General features: G+C 38.2%; 5 protein-coding genes across 7 annotated transcripts; 4 read left to right on the top strand and 1 right to left on the bottom strand.

The window, feature by feature from the left end:
* Positions 1-209: 209 nt before the first annotated feature.
* On the top strand, positions 210-2,322 carry LOC125194416 (heavy metal-associated isoprenylated plant protein 32-like). 2 transcript variants are annotated; one of them, XM_048092614.1, is made up of 3 exons: positions 210-406; positions 501-576; positions 971-2,322. In XM_048092614.1, exons 1-3 carry the CDS (start codon positions 383-385, stop codon positions 2,161-2,163), a joined length of 1,293 nt encoding a protein of 430 aa, XP_047948571.1. In that variant the 5' UTR covers positions 210-382; the 3' UTR covers positions 2,164-2,322. The 2 variants fall into 2 exon arrangements, with proteins under 2 accessions (XP_047948571.1, XP_047948570.1); XM_048092613.1 differs by having other exon boundaries at positions 212-412.
* Positions 2,323-7,805: 5,483 nt separating this feature from the next.
* LOC125192909 lies at positions 7,806-13,413 on the top strand. Of its 2 annotated transcripts, none has more exons than XM_048090586.1 (9): positions 7,806-8,849; positions 9,095-9,445; positions 9,530-9,598; positions 10,147-10,638; positions 10,765-10,833; positions 11,331-11,438; positions 11,699-11,915; positions 12,058-12,390; positions 12,881-13,413. In XM_048090586.1, exons 1-9 carry the CDS (start codon positions 7,959-7,961, stop codon positions 12,991-12,993), a joined length of 2,643 nt encoding a protein of 880 aa, XP_047946543.1. In that variant the 5' UTR covers positions 7,806-7,958; the 3' UTR covers positions 12,994-13,413. The 2 variants fall into 2 exon arrangements, with proteins under 2 accessions (XP_047946543.1, XP_047946542.1); XM_048090585.1 differs by having other exon boundaries at positions 11,292-11,438.
* Positions 13,414-13,777: 364 nt separating this feature from the next.
* Positions 13,778-16,612, bottom strand: LOC125193326 (EKC/KEOPS complex subunit bud32). Its single transcript, XM_048091095.1, has 8 exons — positions 16,436-16,612; positions 15,477-15,533; positions 15,269-15,382; positions 14,906-15,184; positions 14,685-14,798; positions 14,320-14,392; positions 14,173-14,234; positions 13,778-13,987 (listed from the first exon to the last, which is right to left on the bottom strand). Exons 2-7 carry the CDS (start codon positions 15,531-15,533, stop codon positions 14,197-14,199), a joined length of 675 nt encoding a protein of 224 aa, XP_047947052.1. The 5' UTR covers positions 16,436-16,612; the 3' UTR covers positions 13,778-13,987; positions 14,173-14,196.
* A 263-nt stretch (positions 16,613-16,875) lies between these two features.
* On the top strand, positions 16,876-20,155 carry LOC125193325. The gene is made up of 9 exons (XM_048091094.1): positions 16,876-17,183; positions 17,325-17,412; positions 17,871-17,984; positions 18,427-18,509; positions 18,937-19,051; positions 19,147-19,238; positions 19,350-19,415; positions 19,649-19,742; positions 19,916-20,155. Exons 1-9 carry the CDS (start codon positions 16,948-16,950, stop codon positions 20,021-20,023), a joined length of 996 nt encoding a protein of 331 aa, XP_047947051.1. The 5' UTR covers positions 16,876-16,947; the 3' UTR covers positions 20,024-20,155.
* Positions 20,156-21,645: 1,490 nt separating this feature from the next.
* On the top strand, positions 21,646-25,442 carry LOC125193327 (deSI-like protein At4g17486). Its single transcript, XM_048091097.1, has 5 exons — positions 21,646-21,818; positions 22,046-22,316; positions 23,075-23,362; positions 24,118-24,198; positions 25,061-25,442. Exons 2-5 carry the CDS (start codon positions 22,157-22,159, stop codon positions 25,201-25,203), a joined length of 672 nt encoding a protein of 223 aa, XP_047947054.1. The 5' UTR covers positions 21,646-21,818; positions 22,046-22,156; the 3' UTR covers positions 25,204-25,442.
* Positions 25,443-27,235: the final 1,793 nt, after the last annotated feature.

Here is a 27,235-nt window from a genome sequence, read left to right as displayed (position 1 = left end):
ACTTATATTTGAAAGATTTATTAGGATTTCTAGATAAGAAGATTAAATAGAAAAGAAAATTGAATAGTAATTGAACAATTATGTTCCCATTAAAATGTTGATGAAGAAAGCAAGTTGCAATGAAACACACTGCTGCTTTTACACCAGTCAACAGCAGGTTTAGCATGTTTTAAAACATCACACAAAACAGCAAACCGCCTTTTCTCTCTCTATCCATGGCCGGTGCTCGGTAAGATACATATCTCCATAAATATCTCTTCCTTTATCGCATTTCAACCATTCTCTCGCTTGGAGAGAGTGAGTCGGTGAATAGTAAGTTCCTCTTTTTAAGAAAAGATTTCCTGTGTCCTATCGATCCATCATCTTCTACTCCTAGGTCGCCATGAGCAAACAGGATATGCTGAAGGTTCAGGTACTTCTTCTTCTTCTTCTTATACTAGTAGGAGTACTATTTTAAGTTTAAGCCTCTCTCTCTAAATTCAGCTGTTTAATCTGTGCAGACATGTGTTCTAAGAGTGAATATACACTGCGAGGGGTGTATGCACAAGGTCAAAAAGAAGCTGCAGAAGGTTGATGGTAAGTTCTTATTTTCATTTGTTATGATTGTTTTTGACAAAAAAAATTTGTACGAGTGTATAAAGTGATTCTATTTAGTAGGAGTGTTATTTTGGTTTCAAGGATATTTGGGTGAGTAATTATTTGATTGTTTTTGGAAAAAAGTACAAGGTGATTCTATTTAGTAGGAGTGTTATTTTCATTTTAAGGTGAAAAATTCTTTGATTGTTTTTGAAAAAAAATATAAGGTGATTCTGTTTGGTAGGAGTGTTATTTTGATTTTAAGGAAATTTGGGTGAAAAATTCTTTTGATTGTTTTTGGAAAAAAATGTGTGCATTTAGTATGTAGTGTTATTTTAATTTGAAGGGAATTAGGATGAAATTTATTTTGATTGTTTTTTTGAAAAAAATGCAGGAGTGTATAAGGTGAGTATAGATGCGGAGCAGGGGAAGGTGATGGTGTCGGGAAATGCGGATCCGGCGAGCCTCATCGAGAAGCTGGAGAAATCCGGCAAGCACGCCGAGCTGTGGGGCCCGCAGAAGGGAGGTGGAGCGATGCCGTTTCAGATCTCTCAGGAGCAGCTGAAGAAGTTTCAATTGGAGAACTTCAACAAGAATAATCAGAAGAAGGGAAACGACCATCACCACCACAACCAGATGAAGAATGGATTCGTTGAGCTTCCTTTTAAGAAAGGAGGGGGCGAGAAAGCTCCGGCCAAGGAACAGAAGGCGGTCAGATTCGAGCTCCCCGAAGATGAGGATGACTTTGATGATGATGACGACTACGATGATGATGATTATTCGGATGACTTTGATGAGGATGAGGATGATTTCGAGGATGAGTTTGAGGATGTGAAGCATAGTAAGCCACTGAAAGGGGGAGAGAAGCCGGGTAAAGGGGATAAATTAGATAAAGGAGGTGGTGGAAAAGAGGGGAAGAAGGCTAAGAAGGGGGGCGGCGGCGGTGGGATTGATATGTTTTTCAAAGGAATGTTGAGCAAGGCCGCCGGCGGGAAGAAGGGGAAATCGGAGAAGAGTGGCAAGAAGGGTGAGAGCAAGAAAGAGGATGGCGGCAAGAAGGGTGGTGGTGGATTTGAGTTGGGAGATGGTAAAAAGGGGAAGAAAGATGATGATGGTTGGGGCAAGAAAGGTGGAGAAAATTTCCATGGAGGTAAACAGCAACAACATGGCTTTGGTGAGATGAAAGCCAACCATAAAGGCGGCGGTGGCGGCGGAGGTGGTGGAAGGAATATGGAGATGATGGGGGGTTTTCCGGCGGTGGCGGGGATGCCGGCGATCAACGGTAGCCGCTTCCCGGGGACGGGACAGGGGAATCCGTATAGCCAGCAGCAGCAATACATGGCACAGATGATGATGATGAATCAGATGAATCAGCAGCGTGAGCATGGTCATGAGGCGGCCTATCATCCGATGGCGTATGCAAGGCCGCCGCCTCCCGCGCACATGGGCTATGGATCGGTGCAGCCCATGGGGTACGGAGGGCCGCCCCCGATGCATCCCATGGGATACGGGCCGCCGCAACAGGCCACGGGGGAGTATGCTCATATGTTCAGTGATGAGAACACTGATAGTTGTAGTATTATGTAAATTTTTGGTTGTGTTTTGCCATGAATTAGTATTATTATGATCGATTGTTATTTTTATCAAGTTTTAATGTTATGAAGTAGTAGTAGTAAAGTTGATTATGAGGAGAAACTGGGATATGTTTTGATAACTTTTATTTGAATGTGGATTTGTTTGGTCAAATATTGTCCGTGACAGCTTGGGAATATTTTATGGCAGGAAACAGCAAATGTTATTGATTGTTGCATTATTTATTTTGTTACAGCTTTATTTGGATGGATTGTTGAATTTTGAAAGAGATAGTCCATTTATTTGGTTTTGTGCACATGCAGGATTTGGACGTTGGGATAGTTGCTTTCTTTGGTGTGTGTCAGTGTGTGTTTTCTTTTTTGTTTTGGTTTGTGTGTAGTGTTACATCTACACTTTTAGACTCGTGAAATATCAATTTTGACTTGGGATATAAATATAACTGAATAAATTTTATTTACTCAACTAGTCAATAGATTATTATTTGCATAAGCCAGTAATTAATTAATAAATGGAGTAGTTAATAGATCCAATATTTTATTACAGGTGATTGGATCGTAGCCAGACATGCTACCATTGCTAGAGTCGAGTAGTACTAATATAAATACTCATGTATTGAATCTCAGGCAAATATAATCAAGAGATAAGATATACTGTCCCCCCACGGCCCCACCCCACCACAAAATAAAATTAATGAAAACAAAAAATAGTGGAGTAATATTATTATAATGATAAAATGCAACTGAGCAGTCTGATCCAACTAAGTTGGGATATGAATAATATGATACGACAAGCTGTAAAACTCCAAACCATTTCAGGAACCCAACATTTTGTGTGCAATCCAGAGCATCCGCAACGCTGCCTCGTTGCGGACTCGATCTCGTCTCGACGAGACGAGACGGCATCGAGACAGCGTTGCGGCTCCCGTCTCGTCTCGACGAGACGAGATGTCTCGACGCCCAACGCGTCCCGGCGAGGCAAGTCTCGAGGTCGCGAGACACGCGCCCGGCGCCACGTGGCGCGCGCGGGCTGGTGGCGTGACGCCCACTCGCCGACCCGCGAGTGGGCGTCGGATTTATGACGTCATAATTCAATTTTTTTTTAAAAAAAAATCAGATTTTTCAAAAAAAAACAAAAAAATTAAAATAAAAAACGGTAATATTACCGTTGAACGGTAATATTTTTAATTTTTTTTTTTTTTATATATTCTATATATACTCTTCTCCATTCTCCATTTTACACACAAACACACATTTATCCTCTCATCTCTCTTTCTTTCCTCTCCAATCACTTCTATAAAATCATTCCTTTATTTTTTTCTTCTCCCAAATTTAATCAATTATGGATCCATTTGAGCAAATGCGTCGAATAATGGAAGAATCGCTAGAAGCAGATCGACGTAGGGAGGAGGAAGCCGCCGCGCCTCCTAGGCAACGCCGGACATACATCCACCGTAACCGGGAGGAAGCCGCCGCAAGGTTGGAACGTGATTACTTCAGTCCGAACCCGGTGTGGGGAGATATCTACTTCCGTCGCCGTTTCCGTATGTCACGCCCGCTATTTTTGCATATCGCGAATACATTGGCGGCACGGGAAGAGTTCTTCAGAGAAGGGTTCGACGCTGTTGGCCGTCCTAGCCACACGACGCTCCAGAAATGTACTGCGGCGATCCGTCAGCTTGCTACTGGACAAACGGCGGATGCGTTCGACGAATACCTGCACGTCGGAGAATCCACTGGGCGACTTTGTTTGTTGAACTTCTGCAAAGGCGTCCGGGCAGCCTTCACCGCCGAATTTCTGAAGAAGCCAACCACCGCAGATTGTCGGTTTCTGCTCCGTCTTCACGAACAAGTGCACGGATTCCCCGGGATGCTCGGGAGTGTCGATTGCATGCATTGGCAATGGAAGAATTGCCCTGTGGCGTTGAAGGGGTCATACACGAGCGGCCACAAAGGCACCCACCCCACCGTTATACTCGAGGCCGTCGCCGACTACCGGCTATGGATTTGGCATGCGTATTTCGGGGTCCCGGCTCGAACAACGACATCAACGTGCTCAACAACTCCGACCTCTTCGCTGAAGTTCTGAATGGTAAAGCGCCGGCCATCAACTTCGTCGCTAACAATCGCCAGTATAAAATGGGGTACTATCTTGCCGACGGCATCTATCCGAAGTGGCCAACCTTCGTGAAGACGTTCAACAGGCCTATGGACGAAAAGCAGTCTCTTTTTGCGCAGAAGCAAGAGTCTGCTCGCAAGGATGTGGAGAGAGCGTTTGGGGTTCTCTAAGCTCGATGGAACATTATCAAAGCCCCGGCTCGACAGTGGTTTATAGAGAATATGGTCGACATCATGTATACGTGCATAATCTTGCACAACATGATTGTCGCCGACGAAGGACCTGAGGCGGGAAATTGGTTCGACCCTGAAACCCCGGGAAGCTCAACCGCAAGTAGTCCGCCTCGAACGGGAGTGCATCCGTCTTTGCAAGAGCGGTTGTCTATTCGGGCAAGGACACGTGATTCTATTGCCCACGCCCAACTCCAGGAGGATCTAATGGAGCACATTTGGGCAAAATTTGGCAACCATTAGATGATCGTCACTAGAGAACTCCTTCTTCTGCTTCTTTGCCTCCATTTTTTTTATTTTGAGTTTAAGTGTGCAATTTGTAATTTCTATTTTTTTAATTATGTCTTTTTTATCTTTTTATGTATTTTAAATTGTAATTTTATTTTATTTATAATGAAGTGTGTTTTTTATTAATTGAATTTGTTGGAATTAAAAATAAAAAATGAAATTGAATGAATAGTTAAGAGATGGTTAAGAGATGGAGGGTTGCAGGTGTTGTCTCTTAGTTAAGAGATGAGCTGAAAAGTACAGTGGGGCCCATAAATAGTGAAGAGATGAGACGGTTAAGAGACGGATAAGAGATAGCGTTGCGGATGGCCTCATCATCTTTGTTTATCAACATAATTCCATTCCAAATTTTTTTTTATGTAACATTGCTAGTAAGTTTAATTGGAAAATTGTAATTTTGGCCGGGTTTCGTGTCGAGTTTATTTATATGCTAATTATTTTGAAGATTTAAAATGTTTTAGATTTGTTTTTATTTTAATCGATATATAACTAAAAAAACATTTTTTTTTCATTCAAATATCTGCTTATTTTTCTTTAATAATCATTTCTAAAAATAGGAAGCAATTATGAACTAATAATAATAACAATTTGTATTTTGCACAATTATAACATTAATTTCTGTTTTATGTAAAGAAATTAAATGTCATGCAAAATAATAACCAGGCCCAATAAATTCAGCCCAACATTCAAACAAACTTCAAATTTGTGGCCCATCGCAGCTCTTTATAATAGCCCGTAGACAATTCGTTAGGCCCAAGCCGCTCATTCTCTTCTTCACTAAGCAATTTATGTCGCTACAAAATATACATGAGTATTAAGCATTATTCTACTTCACTAAATCTATATCTTTTAGTAATTTAATTTATTGATGACTTTATGAAATATAGGTACTGTTGTAGTATTGTACTTTAAAATAGGTTTAAATATTCTACACTTTTTTTTGCATCCTTTTTATGTGTGTTTCTGCCAATATATAAACAAGTTAAAATTAGAAATCAAAGATATTAAAATCATAAATTAATGACATTAGAAATTGATTAGATACCACACACAATGAAAAAGATTAAAGTGATTATACTGTTATAGTGTATCAAATACACTATATATTATTTTAATAATGTAGCAGAATAATAAATACAATAGATCATCTACCAGTATATTAAAAAGTCATGCATTTAAATTAAATTGATAGTAACTACTCAAACTGGTTTATAATTAGTGTATATTTTTAGACTATTAGTCCTAGACTCCTAGGTGGTAGTAGTTGAAATATTCATTACTAATTTATTGCATAAATTACACAGATATATCACCAACCGACTTTCCTAAACGTTATCTACATAGACCATAGTCTTGATAATTCTTGCTTCAAAGTCACACTATGATTCCACATTTAGTCATTTATCCGTATACCCTCTTTGATTGTCGGCTAACTATTTAAATTAATATAAAATGTTGGAAAATGCACACTTTGCTGATATCAATATAATTTACAATGAAACTTATAGTACTCCTATCATTTTAGATAATATTATCTTTTTAATACTACTAAGTTATTCATTTTAGAATTATTCAATCTCCGAATAAAGAAAATAGTTCTCTATTCCTTAAACTCATAAAATTTGAACATAGTCAAACTCAAAGTATAAGATTTTTACTTCGATGGTAGAGTTAAGATAATTTACACTGGTAATACTCCGTATTATATTAGTATTAACTTAAGAGTAAAGGCCAAATATTGTCTCTAACATATGGTTTGTTTTGTCAATTTGCTCTTTAACATTATCTTTATGATTATTTGGTCCCTCACAAATAAATTTGGACCCGAATCGGTCCTACTTAACAGAACCGTTAAAAAATTGACGGTCAACATTATTTAATCATGTTTTGACCGAAATTAACTATTTTTAATTAATATCTTTAATTATTTCAGAAAGATAAAAATATAATTGTGTAAAACACACAAAAAAGAACGATGAACACGTCTTCGTTCTCTTCATTCTCATTCTCCTTTCTTCATTCTCTCTCTTCCGGCGACGGCTGCAACTGGGTCCGGTGAGAGTAGCGGTGGTCGCGACCTCCGATTTCGGTACGAGTTTTGCAATTGCAAGAAACTTGCTTCACTCCGAATCGTGAGAAGCAATGGCAAACCGAGTAAAGGGAAGCTCTACTTTGTTTGTGAGAGAAAAGATTTTGAATTTTTTAGATGGTGCGAGCCAATCGACTCAATCGATGACGACGACGACGACGGAGATAAAAAATTTACCTTTATGGCTCGAATGCGACTAAATTTGAGCCGGAGCTCGTACAGGAAGGTTTTGAGGCGGCATGGGTTTTGGCGGGTTTTGAGGCGGCGAGGGTTGCGGCGGGTTTTGAGGCGGCGGAGTGATTGAGGCGGGCATCGGAGCTGAATTTCTTTGGGAAGAAGGAGAAATTGAAAGTCGCATTTTCCAGTCTGTGTGTTTAATTTATTAAGTGTTGTATTTGTATTTTTTACGTTTTTTTTCCAATTTTTTCTAATAGAAATTAAAAATTATAATTAGACATAATTAATTATCATTATTAAGTTAATATAGTCAAATTGTAGTTGACCGTCTATTTTTTAACAGAACCGTTAAGTGAGGACCGATTCAAGTCCGAATTTATTTGTGAGGGACCAAATAATCATAAAAATAATGTTAAGGACCAAATTGATAAAACGGCCATATGTTAGGGACCTTGTTCGCCTTTACTTTTAACTTAATTATATCATCCATTTTAAAAATATTCAATTACCGACTAAAGTAAATAATTCAACGTCTCTATTCCTTAAACTTACGAATGAACATAATCCAATTTAATACTACAAGTTTTTTACTCAGATTATATCAATTTATGGTAATATTTTCTTATTTTCCATAAAAGTAAAATTTTACTACCAGTAGTAGTATTGCAGAATAAATACCAATAAATTGATTACGGAGTAAAAAACAAAAATAATAAAATATGCAGCGTTAGCAAGTAGAAACAAAAAAGCTAAGCGTGGTGAGGAACAATCCATTTTAATGGCAGATCCATCTTCTCAGTGCCTTTCAACGTAAAGCAAACACAACTTTTTTTCATTTCAAGGATTATCATCGAACAGAAGAGGCGCAATCGATCCGCGTCCTTCTCCACATGGCGGAGGACGACGATGATGAGGCGTTCGGAGATTTCTCTTTCGCTCCCTTCCAATCGAATTCTCTATTCACCGCGCCAAATTCGTCGCCCGCTCCCGCCGCAGAAGACGAGGACGACGAGTGGGGAGATTTCGTGGAACCGCCGTCGCAATCGAAGCCATCGGGAACTGCTGTGAATGGAGATCATCGATCGGATGTTTCTGCATCGCCGGCTTCGTGGATGAAGCCGCGAGGCGCTCTGCCGCTTTCGCTGTTTGGGGATGCGGAGGAGGAGGCGGTCGCAGGTGATTTGGCTGTTCCAGTGGATTTGAATCGGCAGAAGAGCAATGGAATTTCTGAAGGAGGCGTCGGTTTAGGCTTAGCTGGTAATGGTGTGTTGAAAACAAAAAGTTTTAGTATTGCCGATCTGTACGATAGGTATTCACAGACGAAGCTTGAAAGCCGCGATTTGGTTGTTAAGGATGATTCAGTTGTCAATGGAGTTTATCCGAGTGCGAACCAGAGTACTGCAGAATCAGCTGTTCCTGAGATGAAAAATGTGGAGCTGAGTAATGATTTGGTTTTGAGTGATCATATGCAGCTTGCAAATAAGAGTGATGATGTGGAGTTCAGTTTTAACTCTTATATGTCGGATCCGAGCAAGGAGGAGGACCTCTTTGGCGGATGGAATGGGGAGTTTAATGGAGTTGGATCTAATTTGAAGACATCTCCTGAAAAGGAAAATACAAATGCGTTGAAGTTGAATTTAGATTTGGATATGAATGGTGATAAGCAACAATTAGATGGCTCTATTACTGCCATTAATGATGAGGATGATGGTGATGATGATGAGGAGTGGGACTTTAAGGATGCAGACTCGGAATTTCAGGCTCAAGATATGAATAATAATGTAAGCAAGCATTCTGATACTGCAAAGCCAAGAAATGAACTTTATATTTTACTATGCATATGATCTTAACTTCTTACTTGGACAATCGGCATTAATCAGCTGTAGAATAGGTGGAATTAGCTTAATTCAATTACATAAAGTGTGGCTACTTGTGTTAGTCTACATAATGAACTGTATATGTCTGAGGAAAACTGTGTATTGTCTTCCACGTTTACTTTGCTGAAAGTGATGAGTTTTGTCTGAAGGTCGGGTTGATGGTACCAGAGGCTTCTGAAAGTAGTCCATATCTCTCTGGGACTGGCATTGACCCAACTAAATCACTTGATTTGTTTGGGACTCCTAGTGGATCCTTTGATTTCTTTGCAAGCTCAAATGAACCAGTTGATTTTTTTGCCAACCCAAGCAGTATTTCTACCACTTCCCAGGAAGTGGATTTGATTGGTATTCCAAGTTCATCTACTCCAAATGGTTTTACTTCATACGAAAACTCAACTATTGATCACAATAATGTTGGAGGTGACCATGGGATTGAGGAACTTGATGATGATTTTGGAGATTTTAGTGATGCTTCTGCAAAAACTGGACCAAAGCCAAAGGTAAGTTACTCTTGTTTTGTATTTGTCACTCTAAATACCTATATCAGAGTATTGTGCCTGATAGACTCACAATTCTTGGTTCAGGAACTATTTATCAATGGTATTCACTCACCCGTTAAAGATGCAGTGCAAACACCAGATGAAAAAGACCAGGTGAAGTCACAAATTGTCTCACATGCAATCCCCCTTTTTACCTGACTAACTCCATGCTTTCTTTGTACTACCAAGAAATGCCTTGCAACTCTAACAAATACTACTAAAATTAACAAAAGATTAATCTCGGAGGGGTGAGGGGTAAGACAGAGATCTTTGGCTGATTAATCAATTTCTAATTGTTTCCCTTTAATTATTGCTCTCATTAAACCGGTCTGTGCTCCCTCCATGTTTATGGCTTTCTTGATATTTTAAATTGAGTTCCTCAGTTGAAGTGATGATTATATATATAATGACCTAAATATTTTTATCCCATGTCTGTCTTCATCCAGATCTCTACTTGGATTTCAGGGGTGATGTTTTGGCTATCTTAGTTATGTCATTTTAATACTCTTCTCCAAATATTAAGCATAATAATTCACTATCTTTAACCAAAATCTATCTTAATCTGTCCCGACCTCGCACATCCCGGAAGTCTTGGTTCCTTTACTTCCTAGATAGGTTTATTTTTCATTATTTTGTTTACTGGTGGAATTTTGACTTTGCAGGAGAAGGATACAAATTTAAATCATCACAGAGGAGTGATTCCCCTCTCCATATTTGGTGATGAAGAGCCAGAAAGTGGCAGTTCCTCAGATGTTCAAGATATTTTTTCACACCAGTCTATTCCTGCAAAAAAAAGTGATCATATTGCTAGCAGTGTTAACTCTATCAGTGATATGATATCAAATTTATACAGCCAAGCTGAGCAGACTTCTTCTTTAAAAACTGAGCATAACCTCAGTGAAAGTCAGTTAAATCCGCTCAGTGTAGTTTCAAGTTCTGATTTGGTAGATAATGATGATGACGATGATGATGGTTCATGGGATTTCAAGGATGCCTCAGGAATGGGATTTGATATTAAGGCTTCTCTTACTAGCACGGGAGATGCATACATGAGCAAATCATCAAAGCTGAAGCTGGATAGTTATTTGGCTTTCTATTTAAAATTGAAGGAAGAGTTGTGCTTTATTGGGAAAAACCATATTGACGGGCTAAAGGTATTTACTGTTATTATATGCTTTTCTTCTGAAGTGACAAAATGAACTTCAGTTCACTTGCATTTCACTAGTGCCATCATTAAGCTCCTCCGCTAACTCTACATGATTTTCTGTTTTTCCAATTAGAATGACCAAGGTAATACTGTCCTTTCTGTTGAAGGTGCAAGAGCTGAATCTTTTGATAGTGAGTTCCAGGTGAATGATCTACCAGTCCTATCCATGGTTGTTTTTATGTTTTGGATTTGATTATTGAAATTTTGATTTGCCGAATATCCTTAATATTTTCTGTGAAGATGCATATTTCTTATACGTATGTAAATATAAAATTAGCCAAGGTATGACATAGGTGTGTTTCCCATTTGTTATATCATCACCATAGTCTTAGGCTTAGAATCAGACAGCTGTCTTCCAGGGTGAAAGGCTTGTTTTTTTAACCAGGTGTAAGTCCAAAGACATTCTTAGTTTGTTAACAAAAGGGGATGCTTTTTAGTTGATGCAAACTTAATTTCTTGATTAAGTTTCTAGAAATGTCTCTTCAGGGTTGCACTTTACCTTTGTGCAAGTAACTTTTGTTTACAAGTCAGTTGTTAACCCTGTTGTCTTTTGCAAATATTATGGAGTGATTGGTGACTGATTTCCTCAATCTCCTGTAGTTTCTCTGCAATGAACTCACTGAAGACGGTGCTTTTCAGGATCACAATACAAGAGATAGTCATCTACATGAATTTGCTGAAGTTTTGTTGGAGCCACAATTTCAACGACTTGAGTCAGAGTATCACTTATCACAGAAGTTGTTAATAGTATGTAGCTTTTTCCTTTATATTCAGCTGTCACTTATGAGCACTGTACTATTGATATGTTCAATTGATTGAATATGAATTATGGAGGTACATAAATTTTTATCTGCACAAATATCAAACACTCATAATATGGCTGGATTTTATCTTTTAATTTGTTATCCTGTGTTGGAAGATTTAGTTTTTTTGAGTTGAGAACTGGCTGGCTGGTCTTCTCCCCTCATCCTTTGATTTCTTTCTTTCTCCTGGTTTTTGGACAATAGGTGGAGAAGGATCTGGGATCATATATGGAACTCTTAAGACATACAAATGCAATGCTTAAGATCTTGAACATAGGAACGCAGGAAGAACAAAAGGTATATCTTTCCTTATGGTCTGAGATTATATCTGTCTGCGCTCAAGAATTAAGACACGGTGCCTCAATTTGGAACGATGCACTGATGAAGCATGTTCATAGCCAATTTCTATCCGAACCTCAAGGTAAATTCTATATAAAATGCTTTGTTAAAGGAACCACTGCACAAGATTAGCCTTTCCGATTACAGTAATAAAAATAAAGTAGCTGATAGTAGATTGTGTTTCATAGATGATGAATAAGGCTAAACTTCCTTTCTGATTACAGGACGGAATTTTGTTTTGGCCCTTGGAGAGGTATATAGGGTGGTTGTAGTTCTTGGAGCTTCAGCCAAACTTTTCAAGCCTTGGATTTTATCCAATTCAGTAGATTCGCCTTCTATCTATATCTTACTAGAGGAATGCCATGCTGTATGGTCAACTTCCAGACTTGAAGAAGCTCTTGCAAGTGTATCAGCGCCAACTACTTTGAGCGAGACATCATTATTCAAGTCCATCAGACATATCATTGGTCTAGATGTACTTGAGCTTGAGAACTATGTTTTTGCAGAAAAAGAATCTAGGTGTTGGCTGTCTCTCCTAACAGCTGGAGTGGTCCCAGGTACACAACACTTTCAAACTTAGCTCTAACATCTTTGTTCCTTGCTTTCCCAAACTCATCAGTGTCCTTTGCGTGATATATTATGCATGAATGTATCTTGTTAGTCTTGCCATTATCTTCTGAAATCATCAATTTTTCCTCCTCAAAAAATGCAGGGTCTTTCTTTCTTTTTTTCTCTTAAATCTTTTGAGCTTATTTCAAAATTGAATACTCCATATTGGATGACAACACTTTTCTCAGAAAATAGTGGCATTATGTATAGATAGAAGGTGCCAAACTGGATTAGGACGTGAAATTGTCGTGTAGGGCATATTTTCATGTATGTTCAAGGATAAATAGAAGAATACTTGAGCATGGCTCCCAATGTTCTATTTTCATTATAATCGTATTACGGAAGCTGATTGCTTAAAACCATCTGCCTCCAAGCTCATGGGGTTTAAATTTTACGGAGTTCTACTAAAATATTTTTGTTCGATTAATCTTTTTACAGACTTGAACATCGTAACGTGGGGAAACGAGCAGTGCTTTGTTACACTCGCGAATCTGTGGACAAATATGATAAGCCGTTATCCCCCGAATTTGCCACAGTTAAATCTTGGATGAAAAGGATAATTAGTGGACACATTCGAAATCCCAATCTTTTGTATCCAGAGTGGCTTTGTGGATATTTGCTATGGCAATGCATACTGGAAAAGATCGAGCGATGCCTGGTTTGTATTATGTTGAAGAGGTTGCGTTCTTGGAGTTGGCGCCTCTATCTGCTCGTCAAACTGCAGAATCAGTGTTTTGAGTTGCAGAAACAGTTTTGTCCAAAGAAATGATTCTTTTGTACTTGTCCCTTTTAAAGTTATTTGTATCAGTTAGAGAAGTTCTGTTTTGTGAGGCATCCACTTCTCTATGTTTGTAGTAATGTGAATGTAGCTTTGTTTTGTTGTATCAGTGTGTAGTTCTTGTACCTAAATCATTATTTACCCCAAAATTCAGGTTAATTATATAGTAATTTCTTACTACAGTTTTAAACAAGCAATGTCCTCATCATTCTTACATTCAGTTTGTAATTAACTTTATGGCCAGTGCAGCCACATTCTCACAGCCAGTATCTTATATGCCTAAATCAGTTCCATTACTTCATAAAATATCGTAAAAATTAGGACAAAATAATCAACTTCGTCACACTGTTCTAGTGTTTTAACAAAAATGGCTCAATTTTTGGGTAATTGTAAAGAAATATCCAGTGTATAAATTTTCGTTTAAAAAGTTTAGCATAATTTTACAGTATCTCTTGGCTTAATTTTCTGAATCAAAAACAATATTTTAATCGATTTATTTCCTCCTGGGCATGGTGAGGTAAAATCTCTCTCTAATGAAGTTACAAACATGCAAAAGATGATAGGGAAATACGATACAAAAATGATGTAATAAAATGGTGATTACAATTTCCAATCCAAACTTACAGGCCAATGATTAACTAATGTCTTTGCTTTCAGTTTCGAACATCAACTCATACCCAAAAGCATAAGTTTACTAGTGAAATGTAAAGCCCACATAGCTTCTGCTATACCTTCATATCCTTTTTAACCAACGATTTATGATATCACTGCACACCAAACACAAAGGAAATTTACAAAACCTGTATGCTTCCATGGTAATAAAAGATCCAACAATCGAGAAAAACTCAAGAGAAGACAAAATCAAATATTGCATTCAAAATTTCAAATTCCCACTATTCAATTACTCCATATCAATTCATTATGAACACACTATCATATTTACAAGTCTTACCTGGTCGAGAGAAGGGCGAAGAGCTCATCCGATCATTGTGCGTTTTCTTCCTCTTTGTCGCACTGCAATCAGAAATATATAATTGATCAAATATTGCTTTTTGGGAAGCAAAAGATACGAGAATCCAGAGCACGAATCAAGTGGTACCTTGAGCTAGCTTGTTCAATGTTGCACACCACTGCTTCGAGGATTTCCTGTATGCAGCAAGGATACGGTCCATCTAGAAGAGACGATGAAATAGAAATTGGCAACATCAGTTAACATTTCTTTTCCCAATGATCACTACACAGCAAAGTTTAGCAACACAACAATTTCTTTTTGATTAGTGAGTACCATTTTCACTACTGAGGAAAAATTAAAATGCATGTATGATACTACTACTAGTACTAGCCAAATATCTAGGAAAACTATTTTCAGCTAAAAGAGGAATGGCATAAAACAAAAATATTTGATTCAATGCTTCAAGTCATTTTTGAACACCAACTCTCTTATTGAAAACGATGACTACTCACCACATTCCCACATGAAGAGTGCATAGATAGCAATGCTCTTTCAAGAACATAAAGATCCACAGCTTTATCTTCTGGAAGTGTTGAAGTGAAGCTTAGACCGAAATCGATGAGAGCCTTTGGTAATATTCAGCAAATTCATTGAAGAAGTCAGCAAAATAAGCAACATGGAAAGTATACCACAAAATATGCTCACACCCAAAAAAGAAAAATTAGTGACCTACCAACTTATTAGTACCGTTTTGAACTAACATGTTTGATGTTGTCAAATCACCATGGATCAGGCCACCATCATGTAGTTTCCCAATGGCATCACCGATCTGTGTTGCGATATCATCTAATCGCTCTTCAACAATACCATGCAAGCCAAATTCGAGCAATACATCTTTCACAGCGGGACCTTCAACATACTCAAATGTGAGAGTATGCAGCAGAGGATCAACAGCATAGAGGGCTGGAGTCGAGACCCCAAGCTTTCTAGCTTTTGTCAAGCACCGAGCTTCCTGCTCTAGGATTCAGCGAGAGTCAAGCAAATGGCAAAGGAATTGACTGCTACAGTGTGATCTCTGATTAGAAGACTAACTAACCGCATTAAGACGTTTGAGAGTCAGCTTTGAGTCCAGCAACGGATGCCGATATTTTTTTGAAAACCGTTCCTTAACAACCGACCTTCTACCAACAAAATTCGACTCAAACACCCTCTAGAAAAACAACATAAAATCAGATATTAACATACGACAAGAGACACTAACAAGATGCAACAAACATTTTAACAAGGTTTGGGATTTAACTTACAGCCTCAGCGCCCTGCTTCATCAAAACTAAGGATCCTTCTATTCCCTCTAACTTCATCTACGCAGTGAAAATTTCAGTAACTCAGATGTCAATATAGAAAATTTGTACTAAACAAATGAAAACAGTAAGACTCTGCAGTCATCAGTCAGTCTAGTGTGTGCAGAAGTTGTGAAATGTAATGCATGAATGGTTGCTCCTACTATCATATTTTACAATATAAATATGAATGTGTTCCTTTCTCATCAAAGAATCTAAATGAACTTTGATAGATATCGTGAAAAAAAATCACGAATCCCTCAGCATGGAACCCATTTATTTCGTTGGTTACTTTCATCAGACTCAAACAAAATGAAGCAAACTCCAAATATAAAATGATAAGTATAAGCATTCTGAGCTAAGAGATGACTACTTTGATATAAAATTACAAACTCAACTTGCAAAATTGGGTGATTCATTATCAATCCTAATTTGGAACTCTAACAATTCCCCCCCCCAACGTCTTTTTGCTCATTTCGCACTCAGTAACACAAAAGCTGAATCTACTATACAAGGAGTATAATTTAACCTTCATTTACTTGTTATCATCACAAAGCCATTAAATCCAATCTTAATCTACATAAGGTAATCACAGAATAATGTTCAAATAAATGTCAACAGAGTGAGCTGAACCAACTAATAGTACAAAAAAAATGTCAAAACTCAATGAACATATCACCAGCTAGTCAAAGAAGAAAACCTAAACAAACGATAGCACAAATAAACATTGTACAGCTTAATCCAATAGGGACACCGGACACCAACTAATCATCATGAAAGTTATCGTTCCGGGGCCAAATACTGACGCAAAAGCATAATTAGAATAAAATTCAGAATAAATTATGATTAAAAGAGAAAATGGCCCAATAATAAACGCACTTTTACAGAAATGCAGCAAAAGAAAGGTAACTTGAAATAGATACCGATAAAGCGGAAGCAGAGAGGAAGAGCGTGTGGTGTGTTTGTGCGGCAGAGTGTAACCTTGTTTTTACTGTGTTGGAGGAAGAAATTGTCTGAGAGAGAAGAAAACGAAAAAGAGAGGAGAGGGAAAGAGGGAAAGAAGAGTACTGTGCTTGATTTAACTGATGGTGGAGTGGATGAATTAAGATTCAATTAAAATTTTATTTAGTCCAACAAAATTCATTATTTGTAGATGAAAATGAAATAATGAATTAATTACTAGTGTATTTAATTAAAAAAGTTAATTAACATTCATTTTATTTTTATACTATAAATTAAAAAATGGAACCTAATTAAGATCAATTTTAATCGTTCTTAGCAATACTAATAAGCTCTTTTTATACGGTCTGATGTAACGTGGCATAATATGATTGGCATTTGGCACGATTTACCGTTAGCTACTTGCAAGACGCAGAATTCTAATTCTATCTCTACTTTCTGAAGCAGTTGAGGACGGAGAAGAAGGAGAGAGAAGATGGCTTCTGCTACCTTCTCAATTTCAACAGTTGCTGCTTACACTCACCTTCCCTCACTTCCCAGACTCCCCTCCATCTCTCATTTCTCCATCACTCCTACTTTCCCCATAACCCAACGCCTCACGCTCACACGTGCCAAGTTCGACAAGTTTCAAGGCGATGATAGCGTCGAGCCAGATGATGATGGCGGTGAGGATCCACCGCAATTTCAAATTTCCGAAGAAGAGGATGACAGGTGCGCGCTCATTCCGATTTCTCATTACCACTCCATCCATATCCCATTTGCTCCTGAACTATAATTCTAATATCTAAGTTGTTGCAATTTGTGAGTTAAAGTGTGATTTTAGGTCAACGTTCTCTTAATCGTGTTTTTCAGTTGCCTTCCTTCTGATTTGGAGGGTGCAGTTCGCCAGTCGGGCCAAGCAAGTGCGCAGTTTGTTTCTGCCGGAGGACTAAGAGCCATAGTAAGTCATTGAGGAACTTTCAATGGAATTGCTTATTGACTTTAGTGATGGATGAGGATGTTTTAGGCTAATTGATTAAAAGGAGTTTCTATGTTGCTCTTATGCATAATCAAATTATAGCTGTGTCGTTAGGCTAAGTAGATGCTTGATGCACATCCACGAAGAGATTGTTGGATGTATTTCTCTGATCTTTTAGCTTCTTAATAAATTAACCAGCGTTGTGATTTTTTCTTCGTTGTAAACTGGAACTCAAGATGACTCTTCTGTTCTACTGCTATTTGCTAGTACTATGGAAAGGGGCTTGGGGATCTGTTGTTCATTTGGCTGTATGTTTTTTTTTTCAATCAAAGGGCAATAGAGAATGAGCAACTACTCACATCATGTGCTCATTCATTTTATACTTGTATAAATTTTCATAGTAAACCATCTTCCATGTGATTTTCTCCTTTACGCTGTAGGTGGAGCTTTTAATTCCACAGTTGCAATTTCTTGACGATGAAGGAGCACAAGCTGAGCTTTGGGGGCTTTCAAGGATCTTCTTGGAAACACTTATTGAAGAAACAGGGGGCCAGGTTGGTTTGTCATGTGTTAGAGTTATGTTACGTATCCTGAAACTCACATGGTCCTGGTTACAGACTTTGTTAGCTTGCAAGGAATTATTATATCCACATGTACATATCTATGAACTTTGTATGTACTTTTCTGCATATGTACATGCTTAGGTACATATATACATATAAATATGGATATCCATAAGTCTATAGATAGAGAAAGCTCATAGCTAACCAGTGTGGATATATATATAGGATCTATATACCAATATATCCATATCCTTTAATATATTTGAGCTGACTCTTTGCTATGGGCTTTCTTCCACTTCTTAATATATATTTTTGTGCCTTGTTTTGTTCGCATGACCACCCTTGTTTTGAAGTGTTTTTTCTTCCACGTGCCACTTTCTCCTAGTTTAATCAAGTAAAATTTTCAGAATGAGATGTAAAATTCTGTATACAGAGAGTTAAAGCCATATTTCCAGATGCTGGTGCTGCTGCACTGCTAAAGTATCAGTGGAAAGATGCTGCATTTGGTTTCTCCAGGTAAATGGTGCACAAGCATTATTTTTTAACATCAGTGGAAACATTGTTTACTATGAAGTTTGGTTGTGTCCTTGAATCTGATTGCAGCTTCTTAGGTTGGACCGTTGTAAATGTATCCATTTCATTCATTTTAAAGTGAAACGTAAATCATTGTTTATTATTCTGACTGTCTTTTAAATATAGCCTTGAAACATTGAGTATCCACAGTGCTTATATATTCTGTCGATTAAAAAAAAAAAAGAAGAAGAAGAAGAGATCTAGCCAAGATAACTTGAATTTTCAACATATAAATAAAGAAGGGTCATTAGTCTTGACATGAAGAAGTGATTGGCGAACTTAAATAAAAGTTCTGTAACAGCACACCTATACTTTCCTCTTATACCCTCTCTGTGTCCCTATCGTTATGTGATTCCAGCTAATTATCCAGTCTAGGTGACCGGAAGCCTGTGAGCAGTGAAGACGAGATCATTGTGATGGTGGTTCCTGACTATCAGATGTTATCATATGTTGAAAAGGTCGCATCTGAGCTTTCAGATGATCCGGTACTGATCTGATTCTCTTCCATGGTTCTGAACCAAGCTTAAACTGATTCTAGCATACTGCACTCATCTAAGACTAGGTTCCCATATTTTGTTAGCCTAGGCCTCTTATCATGTGGAACCCCCGCCTTATTAGCGAGGATGTTGGAGTTGGGATCAATGTTCGCCAGTTACGACGAAACTTTTTAAGGTACTTTTAGTCTTTTTGGCCGTCTATCTTTGTCACCCTGAAATTGTTCTGTTTGGAGTTGGCCGTCAGAAGTTGTTAATATATTGGTACTCATGCATGATTTCTCTACAGCACATTTACAACTGTCTACTCAATGAAGCCTCTTCCAACAGGTGCCGTATTTAGATGTTACCCTGGGTAAGCTTTTAACAATTCCATGGAATTCCCATATGGTCAGTCATAGATCTTCATATTAAAACCCTTGTATGATGTATCCACAAGAATTATGAGAGGCCGTGAAAATATTATGATGCTTTAACTTATGGTAGTATTTACAATAAAAGATCTTACCTTGAAATTATTATTCAAAGATAATGAACTATTATTCTGGTTTCAATTGAATGGGGATACTTTTACTTTTATTTTATCAGGATGTGGAAGGTTTTTTATGATGATAAGGAGAGGCCCAACAGGTATCTGCTCGCTGAGGAATTGATACGACGTCCTGATATAGAGGATCTCGAGGTTGGTTTCTCTCCCATGTCAAAAGCCGAAACCAATCAGATAATCAAACAGTGGCTGCTTCCTCTTGTTCTTTTCTGTGATGATTAGTGAATTGCTAATGCTACGGTGTTCGAACCACACACTTAAAGCAATATATAATGATAATGTGTTTGGTTTATGGTGAATTTTGGCAGATTATTTTTGGTGGACAAGATAAGTCGGAGAATGGACCATCTCTGTTTGATCAAGCAGCTGGCATCTTCTCCTCGTTCAATCGTTTCATGAAAGTCATTTCAAGATAAAGTGTTCTTATTTTTTTTTTTGCAGCAGTTGTATTCGAAATATATTTCAAACGTCTGTTTTGTATCATCATCATCATGTGAAATCCTTTGTGTACATGTATTGTTTAAATGTAACGTCGAGTATCTAGCTTATGAAATCATGTTCATTGACAAATCTGGATCGTCGGATAGGATTTTTTGTGAGAGATGAGAGAGGAAGAAGGGCTTCTGTTATGGCCAATCTGTTGGCGAGTTCAAACACGCCATTGTCATTGGCATTAGCCTGTTCAAGTTTCACGAAATGAGTAGATATGGGCTTATTTCTTGGTCTTAGTAGCCGTTCAAGTTTCATGATTTTTAACCTACTGAAGCCCGCTGTACAAATCCGAGCCCGCGTTTGACTCTGAAATACGCCTAGTTCTAAATGACCGAAGGAGTTGCGTTATTTTTCTTGCCTAGAAATTCGGATCCAGAAATGAGTTGAAGATTACCATTTAGCCCCTGCGATTTTCAAATCAACCCCAAAATAGAGAGCCCTCACCATTTTCCGGCTTACAAATAAATGTCAGACCCAGATTTGCATAAATCAATTATGCGGCGGAGCTCAAGTCTGATTTTGGGGTGTACTGAAAATTTCCGTTGCTTACTTTCTCCGCTAGATTTGCAGAAATTGATTCCGCGGCGGAGCTCAAGTCTGATTTGGGGGTGTCCCAACTGCATTGTTCCGTTTGGCTTCCTCAATTTGCAGACAATAGCAGCGCCCATTTATTTATCCCCAAATTGAATTGAAATTGAAAAAGGTTTGCCGCATAGAAAATTTGCGGTGGCGGGCTTAAAAATTTTTGAGGGCATTTTAGGAAGTATACAAAATGGACCCTTCAAATAAAAAGGGAAAAATAATGAAAAGTCCATATCCGCCTTCATTTCTGACATCTTGAACACTAGAAACACTTGGAATATAACGTGATGGAACAGTAGGAAATCTGGATCAGATTAAATTCTGCCCATTTCATTTGAAGAAACTTGAACACCCCTGCCTTTTATTATTCACGCCAATGCAATTGGTATCTTTTCTAGTCTGAGAACTTTTTGCCGTATCTCCTAAAAGGAGAATTTTGCCAGCATATTTAATTATGAATTCATAAGCACATTAATGAAAGATGACACGTAAATATGGAAATGAATAAGGGAGTATTTTTTTAAGACTATTGGTTTTAACCTTTTGTTCTTATTTTAATTAATCCGTGAATTTTTAAAATAAGCTTATACAACACGCAACCATTACCACAAAAAGAATGAAATAAACATGCTTTTTCATAAGTTCGAACTAAACAGAAATAAAGAAAGCATACAAATGCCAAGAAAATTGGAACAATATGGTAAAAACATGATATTAATTCGGATGATAAAATAATTTTATCATTAAATACCAAAAAAAATTGGGAAGAATATGGTAAAAATGATAATAAATATTTTTACCATCAAATTTCAAGAAAATTTGAATATTATGGTCAAAGCATGATCTTAATTCGGATGATATTTTATCCACAATTGTACTCGAGTGAATATTCATTCATAAACAATTAGAGTTAAAAAAGAGTAGTAGTCAAATTAAACTAAATAATTGTGAAAAAAAAAGCCTTTTAAAAATATCAACCTCTCTCTCTCCTCCATCATGGGATTGCGAAGCTGTAATCATCCCAAATATCACATCTGCGAATTTCCCTTCAAATTTCTATAACTTCTCTCCTCTCTCAAGATTTTCATATATACAGCTGTATGTGTTCACGAATTTATCGCACTGGCTCCATTGAAGGTATGTGGAAACTGTGCACATTAGCCCTAGTCTCACAAATCGCCTAATCACCATTTTGATTTATTTTATTTTGATTTTTGGTTGTGAATCGAACTCTGTTTTTGCAATACTACTGATCTATAGATTGCGTGAAAACCAGAAATGTTCGTGTGATTTATTTTGCAATTGAAGTGAATTGGCTGACAACCTAATATAATTGCATCCCTAATTTTATTCTATTTCGCCAGGGATAGTGGAGTTCTGCTGAGTTCTTGAGATTTATCAAACAAGTGTGGATATTCATATTGATATACGTTTAGTCTGGAGCATTTTCTGGTGTGGTGGAGGTGATTGATACAATGCGATTGTTTCCAATTTCTACGAGCTCAGATAGTTCACCAAGGGAGCGGAATTCGGAGAAAAGTCAGTCGCCGATTTACCTAAATATATATGATCTCACTCCCATAAACAACTATCTTTACTGGTTCGGATGTGGGATTTTTCACTCTGGCATTGAAGGTATCATCAACTGTACCTTACAGTATTTTTCTAAACAGTTACATTGTTCTGCATAATTTGTAATGCTGGTAATCTGTTGCTATTTGGTTAATTAATCTGTTATCAATGGGAAACTAACTTAGCCAAAAAGGGTTGGGACATTTATCAAAGATCTATTCATTTCTTGTGAAAGCTGAGTGATAATGATAATTTGCATATGTGATAATGATAATTTTCATATTCCTGTTTTAGCTGGACACTGACAACAGAGAAGGAACATTCACTGCTAGACTAGGTCAAGTGCTTGTATTTTATGTAGTACTAATTTTTTGCTGATGATAATTGATAGATATTATTTGCTCCATTATTTACAACCCCTTGAATTTTGGAGAGGCTTATATATGATAGTCGTATCGTCCACCATAACTCTGCAATCATGAGTATATAGTCTGCATGACTAAAATTTCTGCTTGACGATTCAGTTTTCATTTATAAATTAACCAGTCAACCAATTTGCTCAATCTTGTTTCCTTTTCGGTATCCAAAGTGTAATCTTATTCCTGGCATTACATTAATGACCCGTGAATCATATATAAGACTGGCAATGAAACTGCCCAGCCTTTTTTTTTTATTTTTATTTTGACACAGGACATGCCATTTGTAATGACGTCTTGACCTGTTAGTTTTGTCATATTTATGTGATGTATCTCTTAGATAATTTCTCTTCCTTTTGTAGTTAACTATCTTTTGTAATCTGTTTTCTCAATTTTATGAAATAGCACATGGTCTGGAATATGGATTTGGAGCTCATGAGTACCCAACAAGTGGAGTGTTTGAGGTTGAACCCAGAGGTTGCCCTGGTTTTATCTTTAGACGTGCTATCCATTTGGGAAGTACCGACATGTCTCGTTCAGAATTTCGGTCATTTATGGAACATCTCTCCAGCGACTATCATGGTGACACATACAATCTAATTTCTAAGAATTGCAATCATTTCACTGAAGAAGTTTGTCAACAACTCACTGGAAAACCTATACCTGGGTGGGTTAATCGATTGGCACGATTAGGTAAGAGTTGAATAGGATTATGTGGAATAAGCTTTTTATGTTCAGAACCCCCAATTAAGAAATCCAAACATTTATCTGTCCAGCCATAAGTAGATCAGCAGTGACCTCTCCGATATGAAAACAATAATGCATCATGTGATTTTTCTTGTATTTCTTATGTCAATATGGAGTTAAGCTGTTTGATATGTTTCTAGTCCTAGGTTAAAATGATATCCTTTTATCAGGATAGTCTTCTGTATCATCTACTGTATATATTTTCAAATATCTAGGAATACTTCTGATTTTCTGAGCCAAAGTAAAACACAACTCTCTCTCTCTCTCTCTCACACACACACACACACGAGAGAGAGAGAGAGAGAGAGAGAGAGAGAGAGAGAGAAACCCCATTTTTTACTCGAGTTCTTAACATGTAAGCAAGCCTATTTTGTAAAAATATTTCGTTGTCATTGACGTTAAATTTATGCTATAAAAAAGTAACAAGTCTATTTGCGAACATGCTAAACTGTGGTTTTGGTGGTCCCAACTCCCAAGTAGTTCTACATTAAGTCCATTTCTTCTTTTTCCTTATTTTTGCATGGTCCCAAGTAGTTCTGGATTAAGTTATGTTTAAACCATTTAAACCAAACACCTATGAAGCACTTTGAATATCCATTTGAGAAACAAACTTATGGGATACATGCTTGAAATAAATTCTTTTCAAATGATGTATAAATCTTTCCTGCCTTCCACTCTTACATCATAATTTCTAATTTCAGGCTCTTTCTGTAACTGTCTGCTGCCTGAAAGTATCCAGGCTACTCAAGTGACACAGCTTCCTGATGTTGAAATGTGTTCAGGCAAGTTTTATAAGATCAGACTAGATGGTATATGAGCTTTATCATGCAATTCATCATTTATTGTTAACTAGATTGAAATGTCCGAAAAGCTTAGGCTACTCCCATGATGCAGGAGTGAAAATAAATAAACTGCTATAGTACTTAGGAGAAATAGACAAATCCAGCATCTCCACTAGCTATCAATCATAAATCACCAAATAACATTGGATTGTATCTGTTGTTCATGCATTCATTAGAAATTTTTTACTCTCATTTATATGATCATTTCTAATCCCTTTATAAAATTAGTCATGAATAACAGAGCTAAAAGGCAGTCGTTTTTAGTCATGTAAATATTATAATTAGAAATTGGCAGCAATTTGTTTTTGGCTTAGATTCTTTAGCAGTTACTGTTCCATGGTCTTTTGCCTATTAGAATTTTGTGACCGAATACAGGTTCCAGAGGATAAGTCTTATCTCCTTTTCTGAATCAAAGTAAAATTTTACTGCTACTTGAGTTTTGTTAGTTGGTGACACCTCATTTTTCTTCAAGTTTCGATCAGTGCATAGGAAAGAGCCAAAGGCCTTAACATGGTTTTCTGAATGGTTGATATGCTAGAAGCCAATTATCAGCAAATGTATAAATTGATTGGAGTGATTTTTTGAATACTGCATACACTTCACCATAGAAATTTGTGACATGCTATCTGGCTCCCGAAGTTTGCTTCAGGTTTTAGAAATATTCAAATAGACTTGTCATCACTGCAGCTCTTCAATAACATGATTTGATTAGATCAAGTCCTTTTTTTTTCTTTTTATTTGTTTGGGGTGGTGCTTGTTGATCAAGTCCTAATAACAATTTCAACATGTGTTTTATGAACAGATGATGGTACCGACCCTGGTGCATCATATGCAACAGGAGAAAGCGAAGAGGAGGAACTAGACCACCATCTGATTACCACAGCAAGCAGTGACATAGCATTTTTGAAAGACAAACCAGTGAGGCTAGCAAAAGAAATTCATTGATTTTGATTTTGATTTCGATCTCTCTCACCCTGCACTTTCTTAGTTCTCTTGTTTGTACAATTAGTGTGTAAATCTCCATTGTATTTTCTTATACATGATAGTGTTGAAACAAATTCTTGGTGTGTTCGTCTATTATTTGCTTGTGACAGCCGGAAAGAAGCGTGGCTATCTATTGTTAAGAATGTATGGGCAATGCCGCTTTGGACTGGAAATGTCATCCTCTACTTGTTTTTTCTCTATGATTCTGATGTGGTCTATAACTTTGTCTGTATGAAATAAGCGTAGTCTATACAATGCTTATTGTTTCTCAATTGTTCGGTTTTTTTTTTTCTGATTGAAAACATGTTTCTGTGACGAATCCTGTGAATCTTCTCCTTTGTTTTTAGGTAGATTCGTTGCAGCTGCCTGCAGTGAATGATTTTGTGCATAATTAATTTGATGCATGAATGGATAAAAGATTACTACGTGGGATATGCTTATAAATAATCCTAGTGAAATATTTATAAGTTGTTTATCATTTCATTTATTTGTGTATTTGATGTGAAAGTATATTTGCTTGTGTATTCACGAAAAAGGATAATTCATGGGACAGGTTGATATTTAATTACATAAGAGCATCTCCAATGCTATTAGAGCATCTGCAATTGCAAATAGGTCAGTCATAGGCCAGCCATTCTCTTCCCTGCCACGTCAGCAACACTAAAAAACCACCTGCCACATCAGATTTAGGCCAGCCATAGGCCAGCCCGCAATAAAAATAATTCAAAATATACTACATTTACGGAATTAAAAATTGCGATATACGGAATTAAATTTACGACGCATATACGGGAAAATAATCCATTTCATAAAAAAAAAGTACAGAGATTTTAAAAAAAAATACATGATTTTTTTAAAAAAATAAATGGGCTTCAACACACGAGCCCCGCCACTCTCTACTCCCTCATCGCCGTCGCCGTCGTCCTGCCGTCGCCGCCGCGCGCCGCCGCCACCCGTGGTATCGAGCCCACGTCGGAACCCCCCAGCCGTGACCTCGCGATCTCTAAATCAGCACGCATGCTCTCGAGCATCTCGTAAAGAAACCTCTTCTCCGTGGGGTCAGTGGCGTTCTTCCACTCTCGGAAGACCTGTAACATCTGAGCCCGCGTTTGGTTACGCGAATGGAGAGTGTACTCGAGTGGGGCGCTTCTGTCCAACCGGACGGGGGCGACCACAGTAAATGAAGGAGTGGGATGGAAACTCCTCTCAGCTTGTCAGGGGGAGGGTCGTGGGATCCGCCGCTGCTGCCGGTGTAGTCGCCGCTATGGTTCGAGTCGAGCTGCTTCTTAGGCCACCCAGCGTCGCACCCCGCCAGGAACTTCTCGGAGTCCTTCAACAACAAGAAGCACTCCCGAGGAAGGTGAACTCCATATACTTCCCCTCCAAGGGGAACTGACTCGCGGCTATCCTCCGGGCGTCGTCCTCAGTCTGCCCACTTCTGAGCTGACGGAGGGCGTTGGCGTACAAATTCGCAAAACGGCCCACCCCGGAACTTCTCGGAGTCCTTCAGCAACAAGAAGCACTCCCAGAAGGTGAACTCCTTATACCTCCCCTCCAAGGGGAACTGACTCGCGGCTATCCTCCGGGCGTCGTCCTCCTCATTCTGCCCACTAGTGAGCCGACGGAGGGCGTTGGCGCATAACCCGAAAACGGCCAACCGCGGCCCTGGTGCGCTCCCACCCCTTCCGGACCTCCTCGTTGCTGAAGTCCTTCCCACGCGGGCAGTGCCTCTTATAGGCAGCTTTGATCTTCGCCCACATGTTGACGACCCGCTGGTTGTTCGCAACCAGTGGATCGTCGCACACCTCCAACCACCCCTTGGCCACCGCGACGTACTCATCCTCCGTCCACTTCCTCCGGCCAGTGGCAGCGGGCTGCGATGACTCGCCGACCGCCTTGCCCTTCCCCTTCCCCCTCGTCTTCTTCTTCGGCGCGGCCGGCGTGGCTGGAACGGGAGTATCGTCGTCCCCGAGATCGATCCCCATATCATGCA

This window comes from Salvia hispanica, chromosome 6 (genome assembly GCF_023119035.1).
Source record: "Salvia hispanica cultivar TCC Black 2014 chromosome 6, UniMelb_Shisp_WGS_1.0, whole genome shotgun sequence".
In the NCBI taxonomy this organism is placed as follows: Eukaryota; Viridiplantae; Streptophyta; class Magnoliopsida; order Lamiales; family Lamiaceae; genus Salvia; species Salvia hispanica.
The sequence above is the reverse complement of the archived record's forward strand: the minus strand, read 5'-3'. Positions and strand labels throughout refer to the sequence as shown.